This window comes from Schistocerca gregaria, chromosome 6 (assembly GCF_023897955.1).
Source record: "Schistocerca gregaria isolate iqSchGreg1 chromosome 6, iqSchGreg1.2, whole genome shotgun sequence".
NCBI lineage: Eukaryota > Metazoa > Arthropoda > Insecta > Orthoptera > Acrididae > Schistocerca > Schistocerca gregaria.
Window position 1 is genome coordinate 139,536,106 of NC_064925.1, and position 21,163 is coordinate 139,557,268.

The 21,163-nt window shown below is 41.6% G+C and overlaps 1 protein-coding gene across 4 annotated transcripts in view; it reads left to right on the forward strand.

The window, feature by feature from the left end:
• The window catches only part of LOC126278180 (carotenoid isomerooxygenase), a 323,874-nt gene that overhangs the window by 251,409 nt on the left and 51,302 nt on the right, over window positions 1–21,163 (forward strand). For all 4 annotated transcript variants that reach the window (XM_049978088.1, XM_049978086.1, XM_049978089.1 and 1 more), the window contains 3 exons: window positions 4,616–4,727; window positions 17,796–17,942; window positions 20,938–21,082. In XM_049978088.1, coding sequence (XP_049834045.1) covers window positions 4,616–4,727; window positions 17,796–17,942; window positions 20,938–21,082 — 404 coding nt within the window. The remainder of the gene's footprint in view (window positions 1–4,615; window positions 4,728–17,795; window positions 17,943–20,937; window positions 21,083–21,163) is intronic.

The following is a 21,163-nucleotide window of genomic DNA, read 5'->3' on the forward strand; positions in this document are numbered from 1 at the left end:
CACCAGCTTACCTTATTGTAATTAGTACCTTCTCAGCAAGAGAAGCAGCAATGAAATTTTTGTCCTGCTTTGTCAGAGCAGCTGACATTAGTTGCTCCAAAACGTGGAAACTGTCTGAACACATTCTATAGAATTACTGGAATTTATGTTCGTATTGGCAGAACTCACGTGAAACCACAGCTGAACCACGTTTGGTATTTATGGCATTGTTAGGTGTAACTTACTTTTTTGAAGCCTCCTCGCAAATTCGTGTTCTTATAACACAACTTTTGGAAATATCCGAAATGAATTTGTATGACAGCTCTACTAGAAGTGTTTCGTGACCTTCAGCCACTTTTAGTAGCGAAATGAAATTTCCTTAGATCAATTGCACCTTCTTCTCAAATTTTGGAACGAAATCTTTTCAAATGCAATATCTCTCTACATCGCAATTTTTGAGAAGCTATGCTAAAACGATGTGCTAAATGCTAATGTAAACAACGTTTTATAGACAGTATTATGAAAACCATAGATCGCTACTCACCATATATAGTGTGGCGGCTTTTGTGTATCATCAACATCGACAAGTGCAGTGAATATGGATGATACGATACTCTATGGTATTCTGCGGTTTGAATTCACTCTGTTATTTAGCAGTTGCATTGATTTGGTGTTCTAGGCGCGCAGTCCGGAACCGTGCGACTGCTACGGTCGCAGGTTCGAATCCTGCCTCGGGCATGGATGTGTGTGATGTCCTTAGGTTAGTTAGGTTTAAGTAGTTCTAAGTTCTAGGGGACTAATGACCAAAGCAGTTGAGTCCCATAGTGCTCAGAGCCATTTTTTGAACCATTGATTTGGTTTTGTAAATGATACTGACAATATTATACACATGTATAATGCATTCCTCGTACTACAACTTCTCCCGGATAATTAGTTTGTTCAAATTGCACAAGAATTCCACCTGACGTAGTGTAATAATGTTGACTGTAAGCTGTGTTCATATCACTAAAATTACAAATCGTACATCAGTGCTTTTATAATTTTTTCTTGTCTTCGGTGGATTTAATTATTCTTAGCAAATTGAAAATCAAAAGGAACTACAGAATACCACCCGCACACAACACTGACGTATGCTACCAGAAATATTTTTCTCCGTGATTCGTGCGTAGTTTAATTTTGGCCTCATACATCAGCAATGAAATCTTGTTCAACAATAAATACCATCAGCACTGTTCATACAAAATGCAGTCTGATTCGATTAATTTTTTTCTTTTATAAATAGAGTTCAGTATCACCGGTGCACATTTATTTCTTACCCAACGGAATATTGAAAGTTTGCAGTTTCAAGTAATTTAAATTTGCCACTGTGATAAAATTTGAGATGGCGGCCAACAAAAGGTAGAGGATTTCTTTTTTAATTAAGATTTTCCTTTTCCCAATAAATCATTTAAATTGATGCCACCAATAAAAAATATTAAATTGTTTTGAATATTAGTTTAACACAAACCCATGCTATTTTCGACTAGAAGTACAGACGAAGTTGCTATATAATCGCAACTAACAATGGCTGCGCTTCTTGCAGCTATGATAAAACAATTAATACAAAATTATAATTAAAACAGGAAGTGCATTTTTAATAATTAATCATATATCGTTTTAACGCATTTGGCTCTATTTGTTTTTACCAGCAAATGAACATAAAAGTACAACAGTTTTACCTTAAGTGTTTTTCATTTAACAGACCTCAAATCGATTCGCGACTTGCGTCGGCGATGTACATCAGAAAAAGACAAAAGAAAAGAATGACAAAGATTAACAAAGAATGTGAGACAACTATTGTCTCTGTTTTACATTATCATTTTTTAAGAAATAATTACGTAATTGAATGAATATTATCTACACGATCATATTCCACTCTTAATATTATATACACTCCTGGAAATGGAAAAAAGAACACATTGACACCAGTGTGTCAGACCCACCATACTTGCTCCGGACACTGCGAGAGGGCTGTACAAGCAATGATCACACGCACGGCACAGCGGACACACCGGGAACCGCGGTGTTGGCCGTCGAATGGCGCTAGCTGCGCAGCATTTGTGCACCGCCGCCGTCAGTGTCAGCCAGTTTGCCGTGGCATACGGAGCTCCATCGCAGTCTTTAACACTGGTAGCATGCCGCGACAGCGTGGGCGTGAACCGTATGTGCAGTTGACGGACTTTGAGCGAGGGCGTATAGTGGGCATGCGGGAGGCTGGGTGGACGTACCGCCGAATTACTCAACACGTGGGGCGTGAGGTCTCCACAGTACATCGATGTTGCCAGTGGTCGGCGGAAGGTGCACGTGCCCGTCGACCTGGGACCGGACCGCAGCGACGCACGGATGCACGCCAAGACCGTAGGATCCTACGCAGTGCCGTAGGGGACCGCACCGCCACTTCCCAGCAAATTAGGGACACTGTTGCTCCTGGGGTATCGGCGAGGACCATTCGTAACCGTCTCCATGAAGCTGGGCTACGGTCCCGCACACCGTTAGGCCGTCTTCCGCTCACGCCCCAACATCGTGCAGCCCGCCTCCAGTGGTGTCGCGACAGGCGTGAATGGAGGGACGAATGGAGACGTGTCGTCTTCAGCGATGAGAGTCGCTTCTGCCTTGGTGCCAATGATGGTCGTATGCGTGTTTGGCGCCGTGCAGGTGAGCGCCACAATCAGGACTGCATACGACCGAGGCACACAGGGCCAACACCCGGCATCATGGTGTGGGGAGCGATCTCCTACACTGGCCGTACACCTCTGGTGATCGTCAAGGGGACACTGAATAGTGCACGGTACATCCAAACCGTCATCGAACCCATCGTTCTACCATTCCTAGACCGGCAAGGGAACTTGATGTTCCAACAGGACAATGCACGTCCCCATGTATCCCGTGCCACCCAACGTGCTCTAGAAGGTGTAAGTCAACTACCCTGGCCAGCAAGATCTCCGGATCTGTCCCCCATTGAGCATGTTTGGGACTGGATGAAGCGTCGTCTCACGCGGTCTGCACGTCCAGCACGAACACTGGTCCAACTGAGGCGCCAGGTGGAAATGGCATGGCAAGCCGTTCCACAGGACTACATCCAGCATCTCTACGATCGTCTCCATGGGAGAATAGCAGCCTGCATTGCTGCGAAAGGTGGATATACACTGTACTAGTGCCGACATTGTGCATGCTCTGTTGCCTGTGTCTATGTGCCTGTGGTTCTGTCAGTGTGATCATGTGATGTATCTGACCCCAGAATGTGTCAATAAAGTTTCCCCTTCCTGGGACAATGAATTCACGGTGTTCTTATTTCAATTTCTAGGAGTGTATATCGTGGATGTTGTAAGAGGAGAGGCTGAGTCGCAGACAAGCACAACATAAAGACTGCTGAACGTTTGAGCTTTTGGCCAAAAGGCCTTTTCTATTACACACACACACACACACACACACACACACACACACAGGATCAGGTGGTCGAGCAGCTGCTAAAGCATAGCCTCCCATTCTTGAACCTGTGCCTGTCGGAGCTCCTGAAGTGTTGTAGGGGTTTGAAGATGTGCAGCGATAGGTCGACCGAGAGCATCCCAGACGTGCTCTATGGGGCTTAGGTCTGGAGAACAGGCGCGCGCGCGCCTCTGTAGCTGCGCGGGGCCGTCTCGGAGGTTTTCTCCGCTCACGGAGTGTATGTAGTGTTGCTCTTACGTTCGTCTAGTTGTAACTGATAAGTAAAAAAGAACGCTCACACCCACATGACCACTGACTAACCGCTTTGTACGCCATCCGGCCTCAGCGGTCAAAAGTCAGGTGTGTGTGTGTGTGTGTGTGTGTGTGTGTGTGTGTGTGTGTGTGTGTGTGTGTGTGTGTGTGTGTGTACCCGTCTGCGACTCAACGTATCCTCTATATGGTGAGTAGTAATTACCATTTTCATAATATTTGCGTTATTACGTTCTGGATTTTCCATTGTTATTATTTTAGACACAACATTTTTCACTTTTATTATTATTAAAATTGAAAACGCTTCTGGTATATTAAAAGTGAGTGTGACGCGGTCCCAACCCCAAGAACCGAACCTTGTATCCGCGCCGCATCTGGTTCAGAACCTTGACCTGCGAGCGTATGAATGTGTTTAATCATTTCCCAACGCAGCGATCCTCTCTTTGAATCGGTCAGGTGTGGCTGTCACAGGCCTGGATGATGTCGCGCACAAAACCTTACAAATTATGCAGCTGAATACTGAAGATTCGCCGCGAGGGATTAGCCGAATGGTCTGGGGCGCTGCAGTCATGGACTGTGCGGCTGGTCCCGGCGGAGGTTCGAATCCTCCCTCGGGCATGGCTGTGAGTGTTTGTCCTTAGGATAATTTAGGTTAAGTAGTGCGTAAGCTTAGGGATGGCTGGCCTTAGCAGTTAAGTGCCATAAGATTTCACATACATTTAAACATTTTTGAACTGAATATTTTCGCATACGGTCAGTGAATTTTATCTGGAAACTTGGACTGACTAACATGCTGTCTCTCAGTTGCCTTGTACAGGATCACCAGCGGAGAAGATGTAGACAGGAGCCGGCAGTTGGCGTTGAGTGTGACGTTTTGCTGACGCGCGCTCGCTTGTTACAGGAACCATCCCGCACTGGGTGAAGGGCACGCTGCTTCGCAATGGTCCCGGCAAGCTGCAAGTGGGCGAGATGCGCTACAAGCACCTGTTCGACTCTGCAGCGCTGCTGCACAGGTGCGTAGCTAGCCTAACGTCTGCGTCTCTCTGCAACTTATCACCACATCACCACATCACCACTCATGATCATAAATTAAGGATAATTGCAGAATGTGGTGCCACACAACGTGGTACTACACAAAACTGGCGCTAATAGCATAGGCACATAGGGAACACACACGACACAGATCTGTAAGTCCACGGTATTGGTGATAAGTTGAGAAAACCGTCCCGAAACACGTGTGCTACAAAACGCCACTGTTTCCTGCATATGTATCACGACAGCAATATGGGATATGATCACCATGCACACGTACACAGGCCGCAGAACGGGTTGCCATACTCTGGATCAGGTGGTCGAGCAGCTGCTGGGGTATAGCCTCCCATTCTTGCACCAGTGCCTGTCGGAGCTCCTGAAGTGTTGTAGGGGTTTGAAGACGTGCAGCGATACGTCGACCGAGAGCATCCCAGACGTGCTCGATGGGGCTTAGGTCTGGAGAACAGGAAAGCCACTCCATTCGCCTGATACCTCCTGTTTCAAGGCACTCCTCCATGATGGCAGCTCGGTGAGGTCGTGCGTTTCATCCACCAAGAGGAAGGTGGGAGCCACTGCACCCCTGAAAAGGCGGACATACTGGTGCAAAATGACGTTCCGGTATACCTAACCTGTTACAGTTCCTCTATCAAAGACATGCAGGGGTGTACGTGCACTAAATATAATCCCACACCACACCATAGAACCACGACCTCCATACAGGTCCCTTTCAAGGACATTAGTGGGTTGGTATCTGGTTCCTGGTTCACGCCATATGAAACCCAGCGAGAATCACTTTTCAGACTATACCTGGACTTGTCCGTGAAGATAACCTGGGACCACTATTCCAAACACCATGTACTGTGTTCTTGACACCAAGCTTTACGGGCTCTCCTGTGGTCAAGGGTCAGTGGAATCCACCATGCAGGTCTCTGGACGAATAAACAATGTCTGTTCAGTCGTCTGTAGACACTGTGCCTGGAGACAACTGTCCCAGTGGCTGCGGTAAGGTCCCGAGCAAGGCTACCTGCAGTACTCCGTGGCCGTCTGCGGGCACTGATGGTGAGATATCGGTCTTCTTGTGGTATTCTACAATGTGGACATCCCGTACTGTAGCGCCTGGACACGTTTCCTGTTTGCTGGAATAGTTGCTGTGATCTGGAGACAACTGTTCCAGTGGCTGCGGTAAGGTCCCGAGCAAGGCTACCTGCAGTACTCCGTGGCCGTCTGCGGGCACTGATGGTGAGATATCGGTCTTCTTGTGGTATTCTACAATGTGGACATCCCGTACTGTAGCGCCTCGCCACGTTTCCTGTTTGCTGGAATAGTTGCTGTGATCTTGAGATCACACTTTGTGGCACACGGAGGGCCCGTGCTACGACCTGCTGTGTTTGACCAGCCTCCAGCCTCCAGTCGCCCTAGTATTCCACCCCCTCATAACGTAATCACTATGTGTTCTTTGAGCCATTTTCAACACACAGTCACCATTAGCACCTCTGAAAACGTCTGCACACTTACTCGCTGTACCGTACTCTGACATGTACCATCATACCTCTGCCTTTGTGGACTGCTGCCAGCGCCACCGTGCGACGACCGCAAGTCAAATGCACCGTATGGTCCTACCCCGAGATGATTTAAACCTGCAAACCGCCCACGAGGGCGTTGTTTCACCATGTATCAGCAGTATCATTAATTTATGAGCATGATTGTACCTCCCTGCCTCACAAGCAGAAGAGGCATGCGTTCAGGCGCACACGGCATTTTCAACACTACACATACAATCAACTATCCATTGGTAATACAACACTTTTTTTTCTGAAAGCAGGTTAGTTTTATTCAGGATTCCAGTACCCGGTACTATTCCCCAATCTTTGAGCTTCAAAATCGAATTTTTCAACATAATCTCCATTCAATGCGACTGCCTTTCACCGCCTTACTGGGTGGGTCTGTATGCCCTCATGGTACCACTCTACTGCCCGATGTCGGAGCCAACATTTTGCTGCGTCAGTAACCTCCCCGTCATCCAAGTACTGCTGCCCGCGGAATGCCTTCTTCACTGGGCCAAACAGATTGAAGTTGGAAGGTTCGATACCTAAGCTGTCGGGTAGATGAGGAAAAACAGTCTAATGAAGTTTTGTGAGCTGCTCTCTGATACGCAGCGCTGTGTGAGGCCTTCCATTGTCATGGAGAAGGAGTAGTTCCTCTACATTCTTCTGACGACGAACACACTGAAGTCGTTTATACAGGGTGAAAAGTACTTAAACCGACAAAAGCTGGGAGGTTGTAGGGGACTTCAAAGCAAACAATTTTCCCTAATGTCATTTTTTCCTATGAGGATTATTTAAACCGGTGGAGGCCGTATTACGCTCTTCAGTTGTAGGCAACTGCTGTTCACAAAGTAGTGGTGCATTATCTCTGTTTACTAATGGAGCGATACACCTGAGTGAGTACACTAATATGGTTGGTGCATACTACGTAGCGCACCACAACGGACGGAGCTGCACAGTGGGTTTATCAACAACAATATCCTAATCGCTGTATCCCGCCTCATACGACCTTTGCTGGTGTTTACCAACGTCTCCATGAGACCGGGTCATTAAGCAGATTACCTGGACAGGGACGCCGTCGCAATTTGAGGAAGCTGTCTTGCAGCATATGGAGCGGGATCCTTCAATCAGCACTCGTGCAATTGCAAGTCACATGGGGACGAATCAGACGAATTTAAGAACAGTCCTTCGAGAGCAGTTGTTACGTCCATTTCACTTACAGCGTGTCCACAACCTGGAACCAGTTAATTATCCACCCAGAGCACAGTTTTCGCAGTGCTACCTGGAAGAGTGTTAAATGCATTCTACATTTCCATCCCCTGTGTTGTTTACCGATGAAGCAACGTTCGGGCGTGATGGAGTCTTCAACACGCACAATTCGCATGTTTGGAGTGACGATAACCCACATGCCACAGTTACTAGCGCTCATCAAGTGCGGTTCTTCGTTAATGTGTGGGTCGGTGTTGTTGGGGACTGTTTAATTGGGCCGTATCTTCTACCTAGGCCATTAAATGGCAGGCACAAATACAATATTCTCGCCAGAGCATTGCCAGAATTATTGGAAGACGTCCCGCTCCCTGAGACAACGGATGTAGTTGCAACATGACGGGGCGCCGGCACATTTCAGTCGTCGTGTGCGTCGATTCCTGGACCAACGGTTCCCAGAAATGTGGATTGGCAGGGGTGGTCGCGTTCCATGGCCTCCTCGATCCCCAGATGTCTCCTCTGGACTTTTTGTGTAGGGAGAGATGCGCAACCTTGTTTACGCAACTTCTGTTGCATCACAAGAGGATGTGATTGCCCGGATAGTAGCAGCAGCAGGAACAATTCAGGATACTCCTAGAGTTTTTGCCCGTGTCAGACAGAACATGATCCGACGGTGTAACCTTTGTTTACGTGTCAATGGAGGAATTTTTGAAAATCTACTGTAATTGAAAATGGGGTTGCGTTAATGAGTTGTCTCTTGGTCATAAAAAAAAAATGGGAAAGTGTTTGCTGGTTTAATTAATTTGCCGCCAGAGAAATCTTTATCTGCCGGTTTAAATACTCCTCATAGGAAAAAATGACATTAGGGAAAACTATTTGTTTTGATGTCCCCTACAACCTCCCAGAGTTTGTCGATTTAAATACTTTTCACCCTGTGCAGTTTCCTGAGGGTAGTACAATATACGTCCAATGGGATCGTTGCACTACGAGGGAGGGCATCAAACGGAACAGCCCCTTCAGAGAACCAGAAGACGGAAGCCATGACTTTACCGGCTGAGGGTGCAGCTTTTAACTTTTTCTTCTGAGGAGATTTGGTGTGGCGCCACTCCATGGATTGCTGTCTTGTTTCCGGTTCGAAGTCATGAATTCATGTTTCATCTCCTGTGACTATGTTCTACTAGAAAGCTGTCACGATCAGCTTCGTAACACGCAAGCAAACCTGCACGGACGGTTCTTCATAGCTCTTTACGGTTTTCCCTTATACTGTGAGGAACCCAGGGGATACACATCTTAGAGTGCCCTACCTTGTGGACGAGTGTGTCAGCACTATCAACACAGGCGTCCAGTTGTGCAGCGTGGTTTTTGACTGTGATCCTTCGATCACCTCGAACGAGAGCGTCAAAAGTTGTAACATTGTAGGAGTCTCATCTGTGTGTGGCTGGCCGGCATGCGGGAGAGTGGTTAGGTTTGCGCGACGTTGTCGCGATGGTGGCACACGCCTCGCCCAACGACTCACCCCGCTTTTGTTCACTGTCAGGTTATGACATCTCCCTTACTTTATCAATGAATATGATTTACTTACCGGTTCGTTAGTATAATTACTTACATATTTACACCTGGAGTGGATGTAAGTAAGGGCGATGCATAACAAAGTATTTTTGTTTTACCTATCTTGTAATTTGCGAGTCGGGTAGCTGGTGGTACCTACTAATTAAAACTCCAGGTCATACAATTTGCGGAGGTTTATTTGTTGATGATAACATTTTTCCAAATTTTACATGTAGTCTCTTTGACAATCCAACAGCTGACAGACCGACTTACTGACCAAGAAGACTTGACTACAAAGTGAACCCCTAGGCGAACTGACACTGCATTGCCGCGTTTGCTTATAAATATTCCAAACAATTAGTGTTCATTACTTCAATTATTACACCATCGTGAAACTAATAGTTACAATTAAAAGTTATAAATATACAAAAGGTAGACAATCAGATTACTTACAGCGTAAAATATTAGTTAATTACAGATGAGTTTTAGGTTAGAAGTTGTACAATTTGAGATTGAAAGTTAAATATGACTTTTTTATTATAATGCGTATCATTAATTTAATAAATACAGATCAATTATCGATCGGAAAATATTTCTAACATTTACGTAATATATATACAAGTTGTTTAACCTCTTTAATGTCTCATAACTTTGAAATGTGCATCCAAACGTAAGTAGTGGAGTTAATTACGTGTGCTAACAATGATAAATTAATTATTTTAGTAATGGTATTAATTCTGCTTTACAAATTTGGGGTTTGAAATTACATATCACTTGAAATTACGTGAATTTATATTTGGTTATTGCTTTTTGATCGATTTACAATAACGTTTTCCAAACTTAACTTTTCACATCTCATTGCATTTAATTAACGAAAGTAGGTAATAACGATGCTAACATTTATAACTACTTCTAATCAAATGGATTGCATACTGATTATTATAGTTATGAGTAAATGCTGATGGTTCGTAGTGATTATTATGTTACATATTTACATATTATTCAATTATTCGTAGATTTTGTTTAAATATCACTCATAGTATTATATAGTAAAATTACCCAGCTACAAAGTCGGGGTATCGAATATTATAGTAATGCTGGGGGGGGGGGGCTGTATGTTACAAGGTCTCTATATACATTCTGCAAGCGCCTATGAATATCTGTGATGCTCTGGTATTTCGTTTGGCGGAAGTTAATGGTAGCTATCTGTTTGGAACGCATCTAGTTACAGACGTCATTTTGAAGGCTATCCACAGCTCTGCCACCTGTCGGAACTTCATGAAACTATAGGGTCTGATGCGGGAACATTCCAAGATATACCATAATAAATTCCGTATTTTTTCACCCGAAATTGGCCGAGAAAAGAAATGTGTTGCATTACTTATTGACGACCCCTCGTAACAAGCAAAGTGCGTGACCTCGAAAGCCGAAAATCGCATGAATAGGCCTACAAACGGTTAACCCCAGAAACAATGGCATGAGATAATCGCACGCAAAACTGCGCGTCTTACTTCTAGGCGCATTTGAATGACTACCTATTCAAGTCCTAAGAGAGGACGTTTGGTAACATCAAGACTTTTAATAACATGAAGATACAAAATATCGACATAATAAGTCAAAAACACATGGAGGACAACAAAAATATCGCCAAGCCCTTGATATGTACTTTTATTAGGCAACATAACTTCAAAATGAGAAGCGCTGTTGATTTTGCAAGACTAGAATGTGAAATTCCACAACACGATCGTCTTTTCATCACCAGACTTTATTCTGTGCTACATAATCAACTTTCTGCACCGAAGTACAAGCCTGTATCATTGTATGATTGCTAAAAGCACGTAGTGACATTGACATACCATAATTGTCATTCGATAATGTAATTGGTATGGCGATTAATATAGGACTGCTTGAATGCGGAAATGATGAAGTGGCTTTACTCAGATGTGCATGTTACTCAATTCCACTTCGACCGCTTTATTGAAATCACACATCTGCACTATGGAGGCTGAATGTACAGCACCATCAGATTAGTACAATCAGTTTCTTGTTAACATAGCGTAATTATTTTAAGCAGAGGGAGATATAGCTGTTGGTTCCATCTTATGCCCTGTTCTCTCAATTAACTGTTATCCTTCCATTAAATGGGTTACCATGGGCTTTTCCCAATTTTTGCTCTTTTGAACAACTACCACATGCTGCAACGTCCATTTTCAAATCGATTAATATGGAAACTGATATCGTGTTCCCACTCACGCACAACCTGTAGGATAAAACATAAAACTGTACAGTATGTTTCATACTGTTAAGTCATTTTGGTTCTCTGAGAAATATAGGAGGCATTATTAAGGGCACTTCAAAAATGCTTCCACGTTTCTTCGACTTACACTCTACTGAAAACTGCACTCATCAAAAACAGTATTTGAATCCGTTTTTCCTCTTAAACTGAAAAAATGCAATGCACAAAAAATACTCGTGAAACAACTAATTTTAACTTAGTGCAATTAGTTTATACAAATTTCGCAAGATTGTCATTGGCGATTTCTTCTACACTCTTGGTTTTCTTTGTCATAATATTAACAAAATTACTTCACTTTTCAGGTACATATTTCGGCCATTCGAAATTAATATGCATTTTTCAAACGGGTGTGACTTTTTGAAACTGGTGAATGGACGGCTTGTTAATGCGCTCTGGTGTCTGCCGTGCGTTGTATGTGGCTGAAGAAGCATACAAAACTTAAAAAGCTTTAGAATAAACCAACTGTGTTTATAACGACAGCAAGATAAATAGAAATATTCTCTTTATGTAATCCACATCATTCTTGGGATTATAACTTTTGTCAGGTTGGCATGGATCCAAAAAAATCTTACACTTTAGGGAATTGTCAATTTCTCCCTTTTTCGACGTAATTTTCAGACATTTTCTCGGTCATTATAACTAGTGGGATCTGTAACGAAGATATTTGAGTTTGATTTGCATTTATTTGTGGTATTTGATCGTATGTGGTATATTTTTCAATTCCCTGACTTTCAGTTGGGGCTTTCATTCGTTTATAAGGTGCAAAAAAAACTTACGATTAATGGTCATTTTTCCACTCTACCCACTATGCTTTTATACTTCATAACGCACAAAAAACTAAGTAAACCACGTTCATGCGTCACTGTTCACTTACAACTCATTTTTGACTATAGAAAAACTGAGAGATACTGCCGACAACTCTTTTACGCCCTACAGACAAGCTGATCGTGAAAGATCATTATAGAGGTTCTCAATCTCAAACGTGATGCTTGTTTGTAGTAGTGATCATGAAATTAATTAATGATACTGTAACGATGCTGTAATTAATTATGGCTGTCTTACAACAATTATTCAATTAGCGCCACCCATGCATAGGCTGGACCACATACAACTACCAACAAGTACAATCAACAGCCACACAGAACAAATGAACATCCCTTCAGCAAAGGAAAAGGAATATAAACAATTATAAACTTTAAATTAATGCCTGACATTTTCCAATGATTATCTGAATTTTGAAGGTGTAAGCCTTTTGCCGGCCGAAGTGGCCGAGCGGTTCTAGGTGCTTCAGTCTGGAACCACGCGACCGCTACGGTCACAGGTTCGAATCCTTGCCTCGGGCATGGATGTGTGTGATGTCCTTAGGTTAGTTAGGTTTAAGTAGTTCTAAGTTCTAGGAGACTGATGACCTAAGACGGTAAGTCCCATTGTGCTCAGAGCCATTTGAACCATTTTTAAGCCTTTTTTGAGCATTTGTATTGTACAACTGTTTCGTTACACCAAACTCCAAAGTTTAGGAAGATGTTCCCACATAATGACATGGGAACTGAGGGTCATTTTTCTCATTCTCTAGAAAGGCGAACATTTCGAGACGGCCCTCAGTGTGTATATCCTTCTTAGGATGCAGTCACAGTGGCACCAACTTCGATGGCTTCCGCTGACTACCGACATGGTCCAAATCAGTACGTCACTATGTGTGTGGTCACAGTGTAGTGATCCCATCACCTGAACATACTGACTAAGGCAATCGGTGAAATTCAAATCAGTTTGTTTTCTTTGATCATATTGACCGACACAACACGAAACATGTATTGTGACAAATTGATAAGTTTATTCAAAGGAGTGTATCGCATCCTGAGGACAAAAAATATAAATGGTATATAGTTTGGAATTTAAGGAACGAAATTGCAAGTTTGTTGCAAACCATGAGTAACCAAAATCTGTATCAGAATTTTTAAGCGTAAATTATAACCTCAAAAAATTTGTTCCAGTGAGAATGATGGTGCATCTTATGTTTTGTTTCCCATTGCTTGAAGTGTCCAGACTATCTTATTCTAAACTTCATGTTTGTCTTTCACAAGTATGATGAATGACAGACACAGAAAGTTAACTGACCCATGTGTGCACAACTTCAAATAAATTCAGCAAAAGAATTTGTGTAATCTTGCTTTTCAAGGTCTCTATGAATCATCGCAAGTATGTAACAAAACGTTTCTCTCTTCATCTTATTCATTTGTAAAACTTGTCCGGTAATTCCAATAACTGAGGACAGAGTGTACAGTACTTACCACGTTCTTTTTGAGACAAATATAGCTCATCCGCATGCATTTGGCATCTTTTTAATAGCAAGAGCCGCATTATAGACTAATGAAATACCTGAATAAACACAACTGTCTCTGTGATGAAAAATTCAATTTCAGGCTCACGAGAGGTACCGGTACACAGTCAGATAGTACAGTTTACTAAAGTCATACTCAAAGCACTAGACAAGTGCGAGAATGCAACAGTCATTTTTTGAATCTATCAAAGGCATTTGAACAGTTGACCACAGAGTTTTATTTCACAAATTACAACTATTGTGAATAAGGGGTATTTCAAAGAACTGGTTTAAGACATAGTCAGAAAACTTGATGCAAAGTGTTGAAATCTCACATATTTCTAAAAGACTAGTAGTGAAACACCAGATCAAAAATATATTAGTATAGTCATTCCTCAGGGAAGTGTATTGGGCCCAGTCCTCTTACATATACAATCAATTTCCCAAAGAGTGTGTGGTATGGAGAGAAATACTATTTGTTGATGGTGGCACAGTAGCTATTACAGCAAAAAATCAACAAAGCTATCAGAAAAGTCAAATGAAGCTCTGAGATAAAAAAATCTACTCACCAAGCAGTGGCAGCAGAACACACGCATAAAAAGTTTTTACATATGTAAGTTTTCGGAGCCAGTGCCTCCTTCCAGGAGAAGGGTTGAAGGGGAACGAAGAGGATTGAAGGAAAAGAACTGGAGTCTTTCATTCTCATCCCGTCCAAATCTCCCCTGATAAAAAGTTCTGCGTGACTTTCCTGAACTCTAACCCTTTTCCTAAACTATCCAGTCCTTTTCCATCACCCCTCTTCCTTTCCTTCAACCCTTCTGCTGGAAGAAGTAGCCACTGGCTCTCTAAGATTTTTGTATGTGTGGTCTCCTGCCATCGCTTGGTGAGTAGATTTTTTTATCTATACACTTATGTCATACTGTCATGAACTAGTCATTAAGGAATAGAGTAAATTTAAATTTGAAAAAGACAAACTGCACAAACTTCCAACTAATTAAAAAACACAATGATCCTACACTGAAAGTAAACAATGATGTACTAGATTGTATAACTGATACCAAATTCTTGGAGATGAATGTAGACTGTCAATTGAAAAGGACAGAACATGTGAGAATTCTGGCAAAAACGATACGCTCAGCATGTTATGCTCTGCGAATCCTTGCACTAGTGTGTAATATTTTATGCCTCAAAGTAACCTGCTTTGGATATACGCACTGAATCCTCACTGATGGGATAATGTTTTAGGGAATATGTGCTGGGAACATACAAACAATTTTCAAGGTACAGAAAAGAGCTGTATGAATATATGACTAGTAACAAATAGTAGTAACAGGCCACACTGAAAGGAATTATTCAAAAAAGCTAGAAATTTGGACAGTTCCATGTGAATCTGTACACCACAAACAGCACAATACGTGACCACAGAACCATATCCAGGCACCATTTGCGTCTGAACAGAAGAAACAAGTCAAAAGATTCAAAATATTGCATTTTATCATGGAATAAAATTGTACAGTAGACCGCCCAAAAAATTAAAGATGTAAATGAATACCACACCTTTAACCAAAGGCTAAAAAATATTCAATAAATATTAGCTATTACATTGTAAATGAATACTGAAACTATAGATAGTACCTTAATATTTATGAGCATTGTACCGTGTAACAATTTATGATATGATTAGGAAAGGAGAACTAAGTATAGGAGCCATAAATACTGTAATAGGCATGTTTATTTTAACAAAAAATATACAAACATTTTACAACACCATACACTTTAAATAATTCTGTAGTTAAATAAATCAAAAGAACACACAACAAATATTGGCCCATGTGATTTACAGTCCCAAGGAAAGCATTGCAATTGCTTGGAGGCAGTGATGTGAAGCTCTTAATCGGTGTTATTAAATACTGTGTAGTTTCAACCTCAACACTTAACAAAGGTCATGCTTGACTCTTCTTCTAAATAACAGCAGCTGTGGAGCATTGTGATCAGAGACAATAATCATCTAAGGCAGTTTTTCAATGCAGTGGTACGGTATAGATTTTAGCCTCATACACAATCCAAGTGACTACTGACTGGTAGCTTTGTCCTGAGTTGTCATGATCACTGCATACTTTCTTTCCACATTTTTCCATTCCTCAACACAGAGGGAATACCCTCCAGCTTTACCTACCTTGTTGTTGCAGTTGTATTGAACGTATCCATGGACCAATAATCATATAGCATTTTCAAGAATACATTTTATGTACAGAAATGGTCCACATTTAGTACAACATCGGAAATAAACATAAATAATGACAAAATGTACATGGTAACATATGCAACAAAATGTACATAAAATATATGCAAAACAGTAAACAGTTGAAAATAATGAATAACATAAGGAGTTGATGTTGCAAGGTTGATCTTCAAATGCTCTTTGTTTCTGATGCAACATGGCAGCATTTATCAGAGTATGAAAACTCACAGAACATTTGACACTGGAATCTGAAAATCTTTCTTACTTTAGTCTTTCTCCCAAATGAAATGAAAAATGATCCCATAGCCCAGGTGATTGATGTCATTGTTTCCTAAGAGTGTCAATCTCCAGCTCATTGCAGTCTTTTCTTCACGTGTGCAGATGAATCATCTCATGATAAAAATTGAGTGTTTGTTTGACTTATTCACCTCCCATGATGCTGTTTCCTTGAAAGAGACCATCCTTTCCTTCTGTGGCTGCTGCATCTCAACAAGAGAGAGACTGCAACTCAATCGGGAGAGGTAAGGCTCGCTGGCTCTGTTTCATTCTCAGCAGAAGGCAATGGCTCAGAACTATTAATCATTATACTGTCCGCCCCGGTAGTTGAGTGGTCAGTGCGACAGGCTGTCAATCCAAAGGGTCCGGGTTCGATTCCCGACTGGGTTGGAGATTTTCTCCACTCAGGGACTGGGTGTTGTATTGTCCTAATCATCATCATTTCATCCCCATCGATGCACAAGTCACCGAAGTGGCGTCAAATCGAAAGACTTGCACCAGGCGAATGGTCTACCCAATGGGAGGCCCTCATCACACGACATTTCATTTCATTTCATCATTATACTGGGGAAAGCCTTTCAGCCATTATTACATCAGCTTTCCATATGAAACAGCTCAAGACTTAGATGTGACCCACCACCCAACACAGACCACACTCGCAATAAAAACAAAAGTTACATGAAATGTTTCTGAGGACAAATTGCTGGCCTGTCAGTCCACCAGTGTTACAATATGCAGTGGCCTTATGAAGGTAGTCAACAGTTGTTATGACACCTTCTAGCTGTTTATGGAAACCGGTCAACTAGTACCCTATCAAGATCCCACAAAGGCAACAATCCCTGGTCATGAAATCTATGAGAGCCTAGCTTTTGCTAGGCAAAATAAGTATAGAGCACTGAATATGTCCCAGTTGCACACAGAAGCTAAAAAGCAAAAAGAATGTCATACACAAATTTTGTGCTATGGTATATACAGATGAGACTCTTGCTAACTATTGCTGATGCCACTGAACAGGTGCACTACTGGATGTTATATAATTATCACTTGTTGTATCTGAATTAGATTAGGAGTGCAACTACAGCAGTTATTAGCTTCAATGCAGAATCGTTGAGTGGGTGGTAGACAGTGTTTTCTATTTTCTAGCAAATTCACACTGCATGAGGAAACAGAATCTAGCAGAGGTGACATGAATACTGGGTCAGTTCCAGCCTGAGAATTTATCATTGAGCTTATCACTGCAATTTAATAATACTGGCAGAAAAGTGGCCAGCATTTTACTTACTGATACCACCAACTAGCTAATTCTTACTGTTAATAATTAGGTAGTGCTCATTTGAAGTAACCATCACTGATGTACTATGCAGTGCATTTTTAGCCAAAATTTTACTTTATTCTGTTGAGAAGCTTAGGAAATTTATTGAAGTCATAAATTATAACTCTCTGAGGCATTATCTAATTTACTACAGGCACAAAAGGCCATGCTACAAGTAAAGCACAAAACTTTTGAAATAAAAAAATACTGAAATTTTTGTCACTCACATCAATATATCATCTTTGAAGCCAATGATCAACGTTTTTCACTACTGGAGACTTGACTATCACTTAGAAATTGGTTTCCAGGTATGCCATCAGTGATGGACAGGTGACATACCAGTGTCGGTTCCTCAAGTCAAAAACTTACAAACGCAACTTGGCAGCACAGAGGATTGTTGTCAGTGAGTTTGGAACTCCTGCTGTACCTGACCCATGTCAGACCATCTTCCAAAGGTATGTGAAAGCCATAGTATCTCAGAACTAAATAATATTGGAAAATTCTATTCATTATTAGAAAAAAATATAAATATTGCCAGCCTGAGGGTTGCTACAAACACTGCGTCTGTGCCTTCCATGTCTCTTGGTGTACCCTTACCCTCCTCTGATTTGTGAGGCAGGTATTCTTATAATTAGTTGTGAAACCTACATTTTATCACATAGTCCAAAGCATGCTGAACTAGAAATATTTCACAAAGTGTTACAAGATGCAAATTTTCAGTAAAATGCCGCAAATAATTATAGAATTATCTACAGTTCATACCTGACAGTCCATTCCTAATACAATAACTAACTAATGGAGTATAAAAGCACACTATTGCTAATACACTGCCTTTTAGAGTACTAATAATTCACATAATATCAGTGTTTACGTTGTGTCTATATGTTATATTACAATATCCTTCAGACATGCATGCAAGTCTGTAGAAACATATACTGTTTGTTGATTTACAGCTGTTGTAAGTATTACAAAATTGATTCCCAAATTAGACATCAACTGTACATTTTATTTGTGACACATGAAAATTAGATATCCACAGCTCAAGGATAAGACAATCCTTGATTTTGTTCTGTGTTGACTGTTTGAAGAAGACTGAGTAATAGTTTGACACAGGGCATCCAACAAGGACCGTGTTCTAAGTTTCTGCACCACCATTGTGTTTTGCAGGGTACTGTAGATCTTCTGGAAAGATTATAGTATGATTCTACAAAGGAGACAGAAGATAATCTGTTCTCTGATGACTAATATATAGCTATGGTGTCAATAGAGAAAAAAACTAGTTGAAAATATTCTGATTCCAAAAAATCCCCATGCATTACAATTTAAAAAGTATCCCCTATTATTCTGTCAAACTTAGAAGAAATATGGGCCATTTCATTTGTTTCAAGAACAGTCAGCATGGATTTGTGTTCACTGTCTTCCACCTGACATTCACTGCTAATTTCTTATTGATTGTGTCTGTCTTTGTTCTTACTCATCTGACTGTGTGCTGTTGTCAGATGTGCTCCATACAATTGTCTCCTACATCAGCTCTTCTATATGTACTGTTCTGAGTATATGTGAAATTGCAGAAGATGTGGTCTTGCACTATAGTTCAGCAAACAGCATTATTCAGTTGACATTTATCATGGGCAGTAATCCATCAGCATCTACTATTTTTGTAAATATCTTGTGTTTGGTCAAATATGGCGAGGAAAATTCTGGTAGAATGTCAATAATTTAGGAGTCAAGGAGAGTATTCAGCAAATAGAAGTGTAGGGTCATTGACAAGCACACTACCAAAAAGAGTGAAAACTTGCCAGCTTTTCTTTAATGATCAACAGAAAACTCTGTCTCTCTCTCTCTCTCTCTCTCTCTCTCTCTCTCTCTCTCTCTCTCTCTCTCTCTCTCTCTCTCTCTCTCTCTCTGTCCTGTGGGGTGGGGTGGGGGTATCTTATCTGGCAGCTTAGAGGGAGGCAAAAGGTGTCTTGGTATACGAATTCCAATGGGAGAGGCAGCAGGTGCATGGGATAGGGATGTGACACATGACACCACGGCTAATTAGTTAATGGAGCATACTATAATGATGATATGGAGGTGTGGATTGGAAGGAGGTATCAAGAAAGAGGAATGGAGGACTGTTGGGTTGAAGTGTGCCTGCAGTGGGTTACTGGGGATTAAGGCCAGAAGGATAACAAGAGTGAAGGACCAGTGGTAGAACTCTCAGCTGAGCACATCATCTGCTGCTTCAGAACCCATGCCACCTGGATCCTTCCCACTAGCACCAGATTTTCTTAAGCATGCAGATGGGAGGTATCCTCACAGCTCAACCTTTCCTCCTGAAATCCTGACCTCAGTCTCCCACTGCACCCACACCTGTACGCAATAGTCTCCACTCCCTCTTTCCTGTCGCCCCCTCCCAATCTAAAATTTCACATCTTTATGATTGTGCATTGAATGAACTCACTGGTTCTGGTCTCCGTGTGTCACATTCCCATCACATGCTCCTGTTGCCTCTCCCTCCACATTCCTATTCCCTATACCTGCTGCCTTCCTCTGAGCCAGCAGCAACCCTTCCCAAACTACTCCTCCCATTTCTCATCTTTTTCTCCCCTACCCCCCCCCCCCCACCTTACTCCCCCTGATACCATCCCTCACCCCACTCAACCTCCAAACTGCAATCCTGGCATTGTGGGTTCAGCCGGCACACATTGTGTGTGTGTGTGTGTGTGTGTGTGTGTGTGTGTGTGTGTGTGTGTGTGTGTTTCTTTTCTATCTCATTAAAGGATTCATCAAAAAGCTAGCAAGTTTTCATTTACTTTTGTGTGCTTGTCAAAAACTCATTGCTTCTATCTTTTTGTGAGTGATTTCATTTACTTCTAAATTACCTGTGTGATGTTCATGTACATCACAGTTTCTTTAAAACTGTCTTTTACTGTTACCATAGCTGTCTTTACTGGCACAGTACTGTATAACTTTAAGTGGCATTACCATGTGAAGTCTTCACATGAGTCATCAGGAAGTTTAATTATGCAAAAATATTTAAATAAATGTGCTTTTGTCAATTTAATTGGGTACACACAATCCAGTGTTTTCTCTTTGATAAATGCGTAAGTTGCATTATAGTACAGACTGAAGGCAACATTGTAATTAACATTTCACATCACTCAACTGAACTCCCCTCCCCCAATCCTCCTATCCCAAGACTATACTATAGGAAGGCTATATCCTCTCTGAATAACTTGGTTTCTCACTGAAAAAACTCAATCACTCGTTAAACAAAACTTAACTAGTGAACAGTGTGGAAGTGCAAAATTACTTTATCTTGGATCAGACCAAAGAGATTTTCTTGCTTTCATTGAAGGCATCAGTTCAAGAACTGCTTTTAGTCTGCATATAATGTAGGTAGGGTTTTAATATTAATGTAAATGAGGAACTTACTAATACATATGTTTTATTATCTATTTTCAGAGTAGCAGCAGTATTCAACCCTGGAGAAACACTGACTGATAATGCCATGATATCTGTCTATCCTTTTGGAGATGAGTTCTACACATTCACGGAATCACCTGTTATACATCGCATTGATCCTGCAACACTGGATACCATGGACAGGGTAACATACTTGTGCATTTCCAGTTAAATGTTGGATCTGGCTTTCTGAACAGTGAACATTAAACAAGAAGGAAAGGACAAA